The sequence below is a fragment of the Aptenodytes patagonicus genome, chromosome 1 (genome assembly GCF_965638725.1).
Source record: "Aptenodytes patagonicus chromosome 1, bAptPat1.pri.cur, whole genome shotgun sequence".
Taxonomy (NCBI): domain Eukaryota; kingdom Metazoa; phylum Chordata; class Aves; order Sphenisciformes; family Spheniscidae; genus Aptenodytes; species Aptenodytes patagonicus.
The window spans coordinates 161,717,501-161,731,856 of NC_134949.1; the positions used below are offsets into that span (position 1 = coordinate 161,717,501).

Below are 14,356 nucleotides of genomic sequence, written 5' to 3' on the forward strand. Positions count from 1 at the left end.
TATAAGCACTTTGAACCCAAGGATCACAAAAACAGTACAAAAACATATACATTCTCATCACAAAGTTGACTCTATGTGTATCCAGTTATTTAATTTAAAGCATCCAGGTTGCACAGCCCTCTTCTTGGACACCACGATCTGCCCATACATCCTGAATGGCACTATCAGGCTTATTCGCAGCCAGACGAGTTATATTATACCTTGACTGGAATTCATCTCTTCAAAGCCGTTGCACTTCAAGCTCACAAAATTAATTACCCACAAGGAAAGGTGTCGCCTGATAGAATTTAGTCGACCAAAGCTATTCGAGTACTGAATATGTTGTAACACACCGTTACACTTGTTATTAAATATCTCATTATAAACAAAATGTCTAGTTCGAAAATTATCTCTGAAAAAGTAAAAACATTCAAACTGCATTAAAACACCCTGCTGCCAATTAGTAATGTTTAGTAAACAAAACTGATTTTTTTAAGATTTGCTGAGTTCTCATCTTGATTACTTTCAGCATTTATTCCAAAATATACAATATTCAGATCAGTCTGAATCCCATTCTTTCACAGAATAACAACTTATCTTCATATGGCAGAAGGGGTTTTATTCTATGTCATTAAATTATTCTTACTAATTCATGTTAAGGTACTTCTCTGCTACTTACTTGGATTGAGCTATTTTTTAAAAAATTCTTGTTCAATGCCCAGCTTTTCCAAAGAGAAGCATTTTTTAATACTTATTACTGAATTTGGTTCCCTATATTCAAACTGAGCACATTCGGGAATGCTGTTGATTACTGAGCACACTGTGCAGTAAAAGCCAGATCCTGGAGACCAGACAGGGATTTACGGGAAGAAAGGAAGGCTGACAGGCTGTTAAAACCTGTCTCCCACCTTTGTTTGCTTGACCCAGTATTATAATCTCTTTCTCAGTCCCCCAGGCCATTTCACCAAAAGCAGGGAGCTGAAGAGATGGTTTGACATTTGAAGAGCCAGGAAATGTGTGCTCATTCCCATCTGCAGCCTTATATTGCAGTCGTTCCTGCCTTAGGACCCGGTGAAGGGGAGGGCTGATGTGAAACTGCAGTGAGGTGGAGGATACTCCACGCAATTACCAGGATCCATCACAATTAGCTTACTGGCTATATATACCCATTAGTAAACAGTGACGTGTAATATGAATGATGAATGTTGAATGAATGACTGAAATAAATAAATAGACAAGGGAAACAGGTGGTGCCAAAAGCCCAACTTCCCCAGCTATACCTGTTTCAGCGGGATTTCTTCAGCCTACGTCTAGCCTGGCCTTATGGATTGAAAACCCATTACTGTTTGGAGGCACTAGGTGTGCTTCCAGAGCACATCTTCCAGTTCAGTTTTGTCTGAAAGGAATCTAGTTTGCATGCTCCATAAAGCAAGACCAAACACAGTAAATGGATATGATATTTACTACAAAAGCAGATGTCTAATTTGAACTGAAATCCTAATGTAGATATATTCGCTGAAGAGTCACGGTTGGATGTTCCACTCAGCAACAATAGCAGGAGAGCAGCTTTTATGTCTATGAGCTTCAATTTTTATTTTTTTTTTAAATTGGATCACATGATTACAGTTCTTAGTATAGCATTATTCAGCTCAAAGTGAACAGGCTCTGGGAACATTTGGCTAAAATCACGACAGGCACTTGCACAAGCTGCTTAAAGACAACAATCACACTTTTTCATAGTCCTGTGAAAGGACCACAGGCATCGAATTCAGGATAGTGTTGTTAGTCCCACTGGGGTTATATGCAGGCTATTTAAGCTCCTTGCTTCTGGGGACTTATTTTATCTGTTTCAAGTGCAGGACACCATCGCTGTTTTTCCCCCACCTTACTTTCCTCTGCCTGAGGTATCTTCCCTTTATGCTCATGCTATTCAGTCTCAGCAGTTGCTGAACTTTCTGCTCTGATTCAGGTGCAGCTCAAGGCCAAGTATGGGCAACACAAAAGACTGTTGATGCCCCATCACCACTCCAATGAGCAAGCTACATTTCTTCAGCATAAATGTCAAAAATAGCCTCAAGTATCTGACTTTTACAGAATGCTAAAAGTCATATCTAGTATTCTGCTTGGGTTTTAGAGAAAGCTGGGAGCTATGGGAACATGGAGGAAGATCTTCACTTATAATCCCTGTACTTTTACACAGTAGGAGAGTGGAATGAAAGCTTGTGAATTTTATTTGTAACTTAGTTATAAATGATGCCTTGGGCACTCACTTGAAGAGAAGAGCTCTTTGATTCATTTTCTGTATAGATCTAAATGTGTAGGACTATACCTCAGTGATAAGCAATGATAGAGCAAATGCCCATTAAAATGAAGATTCAGGAGTGAGTAAAAAACCCATACCTAATCAAACTGATAAAAATTAGGAGAAACTTGCCAATTCATTTGCGTGATGTGACTCTATTTCAGAGCCTTCCTTATTCAGGAAGTTTTGTGCTAATGTGATTACAAAGAGCTGCCATAAAATCTGTTTGCAAAGGGGTTGCTAAAAGCATTGCATCAGTTCTTTTCTTATATCCCTCCCACACAACAGTATGGGGATTCCTGGGGACTTCTAAAACTTGAGAGATCCTTACTGCAAGGTTTGGTTCCCTTTTGAGGAGTAAATTGCAGAATTCCTCAGATTACTGTCAGCTGCACCAGGGATTCAAACAATGCCAGGAAACTAAAAGCAGAACCCCTAAAATGTGGATATGTATTTCAAAAGGACATAAACATCATTTCACAAGCAGAAAGATGACCCACTATCTGGTATGACTATGGGTCAACACCATCTCGTTGCTCTAGCCAGGCCAGTGTCACTAACAGCAGCATTCATTACTCCAGATTTTGGCTAAAATTGAGAAACTAATTTTCAAAGTAACTTGTGTTAAATTCTATGGCTCATATAGGTATATGAGGCCACAGGTAATGATGATCATAGTCCTTACTGGTTTTGAAATACATTAGTTTATACATATTTGGGCCCCTCACTACAAGAAGGACATTGAGGTGCTGGAGCGTGTCCAGAGAAGGGCAACGAGGCTGGTGAGGGGTCTGGAGAACAAGTCTTATGAGGAGCGGCTGAGGGAACTGGGGTTGTTTAGCCTGCAGAAAAGGAGGCTGAGGGGAGACCTCATCGCTCTCTACAACTACCTGAAAGGAGGTTGTAGTGAGGTGGGTGTCGTCTCTTCTCCCAAGTAACAAGCGATAGGACGAGAGGAAATGGCCTCAAGTTGCGCCAGGGGAGGTTTAGATTGGACGTGAGGAAAAATGTCTTTACTGAAAGAGTGGTGAAACATTGGAGGAGGCTGCCCAGGGAAGTGGTTGAGTCCCCATCCCTGGAAGTATTTAAAAGACGTTTAGATGAGATGCTTAGGGACGTGGTTTAGTGGGCATGGTGGTGTTGGGTTGACGGTTGGACTCGATGATCTTAGAGGTCTTTTCCAACCTTAATGATTCTATGATTCTGTGATTCTATATATTAACCTCAGAATAAATTCATTAGGTTTCTGAAGGTTTATTCTCCACACCTTATTCATTTCAGTAACAAGCTACAATATGTTGTACGCAATACATGCCTGTATATTCTATTACAACAGTCACTTTATGATTACTATCAAGTGAAATTGTATTTTTCCTAAAGATAGGTAAGCAGAACAGGGAAGCTTTTCTTCTGAAACTTTTAGTTATACAAAAAGAAAAAAGTAGTTAACCATTACTAAGTACCTTCTTTATCATCATGACGTATGATTGCATCCTGTATCATATCAGCAAGATTAAAACGAACTCGATGATTCTTTCCATGTTTCAGTTTTTTTACGTAGCCCTCCCGTTTCTGGAAAGCTTTTTCTCGTTCGTAATATGCCTTTATTTGGTCACAGCGCATCCGCTTCACCAGCCGCTGCCGCTGGCCGAGAGGGAGGGACTCTAGCAAGCACTGCTCAATTTCCATCTCATGGGACCGAAAAACATTACATAGCTGGAAACAGCCTGTAAGAAATTAAAGAAAAACACATTTAGATCATGCAACAGCGTGTTTTCAAACGTGCCATGAAACCTCCACCAATTTTCTTGTTGTCCTTTCTAACCAAGTGTAACTCTATCATGTGAGCTCCTCCTACTCGACCAATGCTGACTACAGAGAGTATATATCATTATCATTTACTTTTTGGAAACAACACATAACTAATTCCATTAAATCACTGATGCATTTTTTAAAAGCTAACTCCGTTCGTGTAAACAAATGTGAACAGAAATAGGTCTAAAAGTTCAAATGTGAGATGGGCAAAATACCTAAATAATTCAATATAATTCAAGTGGCTCGCATTTGCTTACAAACAAGAGACTATTATGCAGAGAAAAGCCAGTCTGATGCCCGTGCTTCCTTTTTATTGATTTTCATCTTGCTTTAGGTTAGCAAATTCCTGTTATTCAGTGAGAAGAAAAATAATCATATCATAATTATAATGAGTTCAGTAGCATGCAGTGGGTACTCAGGCAACTATCTATTAAAAACATCAAAGTAATTTCAGATTCCTAACTACGTGTATGACTTTTTTTTTTTTTTTTGTGCATTGTATAGAGCCATCCAAATGGAATCTTCTAATGAAACAGTCAGATACTGAAATCTTTGTGTGGAAACCGATCACAAATGTGTCTTTGATTCAGTCAATCCTAACATTCATAGCATTACCTTTAAGTCAGATTCCTCTTTTGTTGTTACTGTTAAATCTGATATTTTTACTGACATTGCAATAACAGCAATGTTCTTTTCCAGTATGTTCTCTTTTCCACTGAGACTGAAGACCGTAAGAGACTACTTGCTGCTAGTTGCTTTTCAGGGGACAGTTCTGTTACAAAAGGAGACTAGTGGAGTGTCAGATAATTTTATTGCCCGAGTCCTTGGATGTGAGTCCACACCTTCCACATCAACGATGTAGCCACTAACCTACCCTAAGACCATTTGATGATTCTCATGTTCTACTTTATATACGTACTTAAGTTCTCTTCATATGGGAGCTAGATGCCCAAATTTGTAATTTCTAAGGACTGTCAGCAGCCCAGATGGGAGAGGTTTTCTCTCCTTAGTTTGACAGGAGAGCTCTTGAAGGGGATATAGACTCAAGTCACCTTGGGCAGTTAAGAAATACCAAAATTAAGCATTACTGTGTAATTTTAATTAGGCCTGCTTTTGCCTAACGATTTTGCTAAATCTGTAATTACATCATCAAAAGACCTCTACCTCATTCAGGGCTCTAGCTGAGTAGTGCTGACTAAATGACCGCTTTGTTGTCTCCTTGTCGCTTGACATATGTCTAATCTACTGAATACCATTCAAACCCCGCTCTGAAGGCATAATTAATAATTTTCTGACAGGCTTTTGTAAAAGCTCACATCATCATAGCACATAAGCGCTTCACAAATATTGATTTATTTTCATTAAAAAAAAGAGGGATAAAGGGGCATTCTTATCTACATTCTACTGTAGAACTGAAAGACAATGATTTATTTTTGGTTTAAATCACTAAATTTGGGTGTCCAATCCAAGAATTCTATATGCTTTTCTTGAAGTTTTTTGTTTTGCTTTAAAGGCATAGTATTCTATAAACTATTATGTATCATAATACCATAATAAAATACTATCAAAGTGATAGTCCTAGGTCTGCATGTAAATCCCTCTATAAACTAACATTATATATTTATGCTGTATTATTTTATATATTGTATAATATATTATATATTGTATTTTATTATAGATTCTATCATATATTATATGTCCTCACTATCAATTAGAATCCAAGGTCTCAAACCAGACTTCCCAAAATTGAGGAGCATACATTTATGCAAAAAGTGCCCAGAGTGTCTTGTTGAGAAACTCCATGACACAAGCAGATACAGAATACAATTCTACAGGTCAAGTTCAGTCAACTTATTTTAACATAGGCTACCCTTTCCCTCTCTATAATTTCTGTTCCTTTCTTAGCATGCCCCTCTTGTTAAACGAAAATGAGTTGTCAAACTAAAAAATTGGAAAAAAGTATTGGGTTGCATTAAACCAAAACACAAACCCTTTCTTTTTGCACATCAAAAGCCAACAGCTCCTTCTATATAAAACAAAATTTTCCATTTGACCTGAAATGATATGTTTCATTTCTGAGCACATGTCAAAAAAGACAAGGAAATGAAAGGGTAGCTCTGTAAAGCTGCAGAAGATGTAACTTTATTCCCCGCTTCAGTCCCAGTGTTCAGAGCATTCAATCAAACAGAAGATCTGTGCTCAGACCATCCTCAGCCCGAGGCAGTTTGCGACTGCATCCCCTTTCTGTCATGATAGGACTTGGGAATGAGCAAACTTCAAATCTTCCCTATTAGATTTGTTCTGCTTTGTATAAAATATTTCAGTGCCCATGCCTTAAGCCTACAGAGTATTTTTGGCTTGTAAGACTCTAAGCTTATTCCCCAACACTTCTAAATCTGCATATAATGCCTGCCAACCAGGCTCGCAGCCTCAGTGGGAAAACCAGCTTGCTGTGTTAAACCTTGTTTGACAATGCAGCTAAGAGTCCAGCTGTACAAGAGTTTTACTTCTGCTCTGTTCCTTCCTTCTCTTTTATGAAGGGAAGAAGGAGCAGCCATGCACTTGAGCTCCGACAGGCTACAGCTGAAGTTGCTGTCTGTATCTGGAAAACTCAACTGAGGGTGAGAATCGTTGCTGTTGTTCTAGTCTTAGCCGTAAATCAGTGTTGTTTGCTGACAACAGACTTCAACTGTATCTTTGCTTTTCCTCAGCTTAGCTCATGTGCAGCCTCTGCGCTCAGGAGGAACTGGTACTGTTTGCTGCCACATCACAGCTGAGACCGGTGCAAGCTGTAGGACACCTTTGCTGTCACAGTGTTCTGCTCCTCCAGGGTGAGAAATCAAACAAATCAGCTTAATCAGTCTTGGTCAAATACAGCACAGCAAAGACGAGCTCATACAGCCAGATTCCAGTTTCAGGAAGGATGTGGCTGTCTTAGTGCCCTCTGCCTCTCCACTGCGATGACTTTCAGCTGGCATGAGTGCCCATCTATTTGTTCCATGAAGAACAGTGCTTGACTGCCAGAACTGGCCTCACGTAGTGGTTTCCAGTGTGTGGCTGGAGTCAAACAATTCAGGCAGATTGAGAAGAGGACTCTTAATCCACTTGGGCACTGGTCACAGCAACTCAGTAATAAGTTGCAGATGGGATTTTTTCTCTCAGCACATCTGGAACCTGATACATCTCAGACGAGATCAGTATCTGACTGTGGATATAATAACTGCAGGTCAGCAGCCTCGCTAGGTTAAGCCTGGATTAAACAACATAGTATAGATGCAGACAAGGCAAACTCTCTAAATTAATCTTTCAGATGCTCATCTTTAAGGCATGCAACTTTCGGTCCCAGTTTTAGAACCAGACAGATCTCTGCTCTGACTGTGGTGGCCTAGTGAGTGCGGGGAACTGCTGACAGCACAAGAGGCAGAGCTTCCTAGCTATCACTCCGAGAGAGCTAGACTCAAACCCAGGAGGGTTATAGACATGCTTCTGGAGGAAATTCTGGGGATGGCTTAGTGTCACTTTGAGCAGGGGGTTAATCACCAACATTGGATCGGGTAACCATGTCTTGAAAACCTCCATTAACACATTCTCCAAGTTCTCTGGCTACCCTGTTCCAGTACTGCACTGCCTTCTATCAAAAATGCCTTGGGTTTTTTTGGTGGCCATTACCCCGTGTTACTACTGTCACTACTGAGAAGAGTTCAGCTTTGTCATTTCTGTAATTATCCTGATAGCCTTCTGCTGCCCTCACTCCACTTCCTCAGTGGCCATCTTACACTGGGGGGACCAAGACTACACACATACTTGCAGGTGCAGCTTCACTAGCCCCAAGTAGAAGCGGACAATGACTTTCCTCAGTCTGCTGGCCATACTCCTCCTAATATAGCCCACTATGTCGTTTGACTTATTAACAACCAGCATGCAGGGCTGCATCTCAAGTCAGTCAGTTCCCAGGCTGTACCAATGCATAGGGTTAGTCTGTCTCAGCATGAAAATATGCACTTCCCTTGTTGAACTGCCCAAACTTTCTGTTGGCCCAATCCTCAGGATTAAGCTCTACCATTTAAAGTATGCCAACCGCTCTGTCCTAATTTATCATTGCCAACAGCAGCAACAGCTTCAGCTGTGAAGAAAACCTCCAGGAAAAAAAATCCACAACTTTATTAGACAGATGTAAACTGTTACTGTTTAGAGACTGAAAACTCAGATACAGCCAGGCTCAAAAGAGAAGCTATTAGAGCCTCCTGAAGGGTAACATGTGCAGCAGGTCTGCCCATCCTTTTCTCTTCCGTATGTGAGAATAACGGCACAAACTGTCACACTGCACTTGTACAAGAACCTTATATGGGACCCATTCAAATAGCAGAAGATACATGGAAAACATGATCTCAACCAGAGCTGGTTTTGAGTATGCTAGTCAGGAGGCAGTGTGGTAACATGAGGAAAGGTTTGTTGGTAGGAAGAAAGGTTGCCTTCTGAATCAATTTGCATAAGAGTTTATATCTCATTACATAAAAGATCATATTTGAAGATTATTTCATGTGGTTCTTGCTTCAGTGTATGACAAATCACAGTTATGTACAGTGATTCGATAAGGTCACTGTGACTGTCATGGTATATTGCACTGGATAACTCATTAGCAGTGTCTCCATCAAAACACTGAAAAAGCTTACCAGGGCATTATTTATTTAATGAGATGCCATGGACCAAAACGACAAGAATAAACACGATTGTCGGTATGTATCTGGTTTTAAGGTCTGCGTCTTCTGTATAAGCACACAATAGAAAAACCTTTATGAAACACTGAAATATCAAAACCAGATTTCCTTTTATTATATTATATTGGTTATTAACCAGCACAGGACAAAGGAAGTCACTACCACTGTAACTAACGGGAAAAAAAAAATGTTTCAAGGATGTTTGCTAGCATAGAGCTGCTTCACTGACTGGGTCCACCCTGAACCACTAGAAAGAGAAGAATCATTGCTACAAAACAACCTGTTCATAAAATTGTAGCAATTTACTCACAGTTGGACAGAGTGCCAATTGCATTACAACACAAATTACGAGCTTGATCCTGGCTGTACAAACAAGAGATTTCTGAGTAAAGAGGAACTGCTTGCTTTGAATTGTCACCGGTTCTCACTGTGAAGGTGAGAGAAGGAATATTTTGTGGCACTACAAGCACCAGCTCCTGAACAACATGAAGAGCTTGGGAAGGGTGACGGAATATAAACAGAGAAGAAGAATGTGATTGCTACAGGCATTTTCTTCCATCTCCTGCAGGTTATCTGAGCCCAAGTAACTTCGCCGTATGTAGGAATATTTCTGCCATACCTCTTTTCAGAAACCATATTGATACAGCTTTCCTTTATATTTCTGTTTCTTACGGCTTTATGTCACTTAACTTTAATCACTTGCTCTGGCATTTAAATTGGGAGTCTAGTCATCCTAAAAAAATGCACCTCAGAAGGTAATTCACATTGCCGGGGGGTGATTATGTTTCTATCTAATCTGGATCACATGTCAGGAGGCATTTCCAGAATGTGAAGCTGAATGACTATACACATGTTCACACAGGCACTACAAAAAAGTTTGCCACTGTGGTCATACGTATTGTATTTTGACTTTTCATGTGATATAAATATTTGCTGTTGTGATTCAGAGAAGTAAGTTCTCCTGGACCCTGGGAATAGTGTGTTTTGCAAAGTGTGGCAAGTTAAAAAAACTTGTCTTTTCGTTAAAGGCACACACGCAACCAAACTGCTGACATTGCTTAATGCAGCAAGCATCTCAAATAAGGTGACACAGAATTATGGTGCATAATGCTTAAAACTACAAATTTGCAAATACTAAGACACATGCTTGCCTTTATTTATGTAAACATTCATGTTGATTTTGATTATATTCTAAACAATGAATAATTAAGCTTCTGCGTGTTTGAAGGACTATGGTCTTTATAGCATAGAAACAAAATGTAGAAGGCTTAAATTACCTGGAAAAATGGCAGTCTGAGATTCTGAGAATGCATCTACTTGAGACTGCTACCTAAAAAATATTCTTTAAGCATCTTGATCTCATTAAAGGAAAAAGGGTAAAAAATCCTCTGAAACATGCGCTGTGTTTAGCTTGGGTCCTCTGACACTTCAGCTCCAATCTTGGTCTGTTCTTCCTAAAGATATGGTATCAGCCCCTCTTCATAACTACAGTTAAACACCTACATTCTAATTTAGATACCTGAAATTGTCCTGAATTTCAAAAATATAAAATATTTGAAAATTTCAACAACTTCAGTGAACTGTTAAATAGATTAGCATTCATTAAATAACAAAAAAGTGCCATTTTTAAAAAAATACTGTACTATTACATGACACTTTTAAAGCTGGCTAGCTAAACATATTCACAATACTAACAAAGATATGTGGGAAAAGCATGCGGTGAGCAGCAAATGCTTTGGCACTTTCAGACCCAGATACACGGATGGGTGTAAATCAGTGCAGCTTCATCCAGTTCAGAAAGCTGCATTAATTTATACCCCATGTTTGATAACTGAAATCAGACCCGAAACTAGAGCACTGACCCTTTCAGTAATGCACTTTGCTGTTATATATAATGATTTTACTATACCTGATGATTTTCTGCTACCAACAATGCATATTATTTAAATTTATTGTATTAAATTAGAAATAATAATTTATCAGTATTTATGCAGCTGAACTGAATTCCATATGAAATCAGTGATACAAATGCAATAGCCTAACTGAAGTTATGGTGCCTGGACCACAGATCAATTCATTTTTTAGAGGTGCCCTCTTCAGGAATCAAAAGCTATTATGTATCATCTACTGATCTTCCAGTTTCAAAAAGAAATACTTCTTACCCACAGAAGGGGCTAGATTAGTTTAAATCCATCTCAAATTGCAATGTTAAGGTCAGTATCAAAATACTTGGATTTGAAAATCCTTTGTTCCACGCAGGGAAAATTACTTACCATTTGAACAGCCTCTCCATTACGTTTATTAAGTTGTAACTGAAGCGCGGTGCTCGTAACCACTCAGCCTGATTTTAACGGCTAAAGCGTTTTCATCAGGTCAGCAGTGCTCTGCTCACTGTAGTGATGGGCTTACTCCTTTTCTTTTTTCTTGGTTCCCCTCCCCACCCCACAGGCAGATAATCATGAGGGAGCAGTATAAATGTAAACTATTTACCTTGTAAAGAATGTAAAGAATTCAATTAATGGCAAGTCTTCTGAGAATAAATCACATCGCAGTAAAGAAGCTGATATGCTTCTCCTCTTCTTGGAGAAGCAGAGCTTCTTTTGGGGTGTAATTACAAAGTTAGGGCTCTTAAATGGCAAGATACACAAAGCTTCCTCATTTTCTGCTTAACGCCCAACTCTGTCTTTGCTGAAGAGCAATCCTGAGCACATTCAAGCAACCATCCTCTTATAAAACCCTACTCCTGAATGCTGCTCTTCAAGAGCCTTTCGATGTGACTAGACTGGTAAGCAGGAACTGCAATCAATTTCCAGCTTGATACCAAGGAAAAGTTACTTATCAGACACTATTAATCAACTCTACAGGCTTTCTAATAGACTCTATTATCTATCTATCTATCTATCTATCTATCTATCAGCAATTCAGTGAACTTACAATGGCATTCTCCAAAAATTTATTGTATTTAAATCAAAGAATCAACCAGTTTGGGATCTTGCCTTTGTAGTGATAGAAGAGAGCCTGAATGATAATGAATCAAATATAACAGAGGGCTCTGCATTGCCATTTCTGATTTATGTCATGTAGCAATCTGTAACATATGGATATTTTATGTTCTAGGTAAAAGTCATTAACTGTGTGCCAGCCTATTCAATAAACGCAGCCCAACTGCCTGCCCATGCATTGGCCTTCAGTGTAATAAAACACAGGTTTCAAATACATATGTAAAGAGTTCTTCCCATTTTTTAGAAAAAAATATCATTATTATTTTCTTTTGACTGTCTTGAAGCACAGGGAACTCACAGGTCTGAATGGTTTGACAGGAACTGTGTATACCCCAGAGCAGTAGCCCTCATCTGTGGATCACATCCAGATACTACATGAATGCAAGCAAAATGAACAGACACAATCTGCTCAAGCTCATACTGTTTCTTTTGGTAAAGCGGCTGTCTCCATATCATCTCTACTGCTGTCATCCTTCTATACTCCCCTGGAGGATGAGACAAAGGTGCCGTCTGGATTCCCACAAACCACAGCATACCTCAAGTACGTTCTCCCGCAAACATCAGAACCTTTCGTAAAACAAACTAAAACACCATTGTCTGCTCTGGAGCACTGGAGTTTCCAACTGAAAAGACTGTGTACTCTTAGAGAGGAGCAAAACACATTAACCCATTCATCTCTTCTCATATAATATTCCAGATAATTGAGCTTTTAGGAGATGAAAGTCTATCCTCAAGCTGGATTCAGAGCTGTATTGCAGCATCTCCATATAATGACTGTCCAGACAATAGGCTGAAACACTACCTACCACTCTTCTGGACTTTAAGGAAGGTTTTTAAGCAGCTGGTCCATGAAACTTGGGATCCAGTATCCCCTTACCAAAAAGAAAAAAAAAAATGTTGATTTTGGATACCTCTATTCCAGTACATAAAAGAAGGGCAGGAAGCAATCTCTGGCTCGCCAGTTAAGTGTTACATACTGGCTCATGTTCACATGGTGAAGGTTCATGCAGAACAAATGAAACATATCTAGACTGCATAGTACATGGTCCTGATTCTCCTGTGACTGTCATGCTGTGCTGTTGTGCTGTAAGACATAATTATCTTTTCTTGTGGCTTCTAAATTTCTCAGTGCCTAAAGTGGAGGCTGCACTGCAACACAGCAGAAAGGAATTTTACAACATAAAACCAAAGGTGTTTGTATATGTTCTAGTAAGTAGTAGGAGAGCATGTGTAGGCAGGGAACAGTGTTTGAGGCTACAAAGCCTTTTGAAATAGATGGAAGATTGGACAGGGCATAGAGCACATAATCTGGGGGAATTTCATCCGTGCTGTCTATGGGAAGAGGTCTCTAGATACCGTCCGTAGCCTTTGCCATAGAGAGGGCTAGTTGGAACTGTTCAAAACTGAGCCAGTGAGCTAAATAACAATCCTGCAGACCACACGCGGTCCAATGCCTTTCCCTTTTTTTTTTTTTTACAAAGCGCAGACAGACCCTTTGAAGTTTTTTCTATGAATGCTGTCTAGCCACCTTATCTTTCTTTCTGCTTGCAGCAAGGTAAGTGGTGCAAAGGGCAATTCTGCATGGCAATGCATTTCACCCAAGGAAGAAGGAACTTACTTGCAGTAGGCTTAAATTTCCTTGCAACATACTTAAGACTACTTGGTATCTTCTGTGACAAGAGATTCAATGGTTATTAAGCTAACCCTGATACCCATGTGGTAGAAAAGCAACATTATCATTTCTAACCATAATGAAATAGTTGTACAACATTCCTAGGCAATGTAGTACCAAACACTGCTCACTTGTTTGAATAAATTGTGTCATGATTAACCTGTTTTTGAAACATTTTCTTGAAACTGTGTAACAGGTTTGGAAATTATGATGGGAAGAAAAACTAAAAGATGCACACACACACACACACACACATAGTCACCCAGACTTTGTTTCCTTAGGAAAATCAAAGCAAAATAGGCTTATACATTTCCCGAAGATTAACAATATTATTCCTAAAGCAGCTGATTTTAAATTTCTTTAAAGAAATATTGTAAGTCCCCATGTCAGGATCTGAAGAGAGAGTTTAAAGTAATCAGAAAGCAACAGTCATCTGATTCAAACTGACTGCACTAACACATTTTTTAAGATATATCTATATATAGACAAGGTAGAAGAAAAACTAAATTGGCTGTTTTGAGCTAACCCTTATAATCTTTTGTTCACTTTTGGATCTATGAATTTATGTCATTCATTATTTGGCATTTCCAGAAGCAAGCAATGTATATTTATTAGATTAATATAAGGCACTTAATAAGGCTTGTCACTCACAAAGCCTTTGAGAAAATAACATCAGCATATTTGGTCATATTTTAATAATCTAAATTGCTATAAATCACACCAACAGCAAGTAAAACTCAAGAAGCTCCAAATCAGAAGGCAGAATGAGAGCAAAGGAGATCTGGGCTTGCCAAATGACACTAAAAAAGATAAGAAGGAAGAGATGAGAAGTCCTCTAGGAAAAAAATCTCCTTTTAGTCCTTGCACA

The 14,356-nt window shown here is 39.1% G+C and overlaps 1 protein-coding gene across 1 annotated transcript in view; it reads right to left on the minus strand.

Annotated features, from left to right (window-relative positions):
* The window catches only part of MYO16 (myosin XVI), a 317,122-nt gene that overhangs the window by 292,147 nt on the left and 10,619 nt on the right, over nt 1-14,356 (minus strand). The window contains exon 2 of the mRNA XM_076361144.1: nt 3,745-4,008. Coding sequence (XP_076217259.1) covers nt 3,745-4,008 — 264 coding nt within the window. The remainder of the gene's footprint in view (nt 1-3,744; nt 4,009-14,356) is intronic.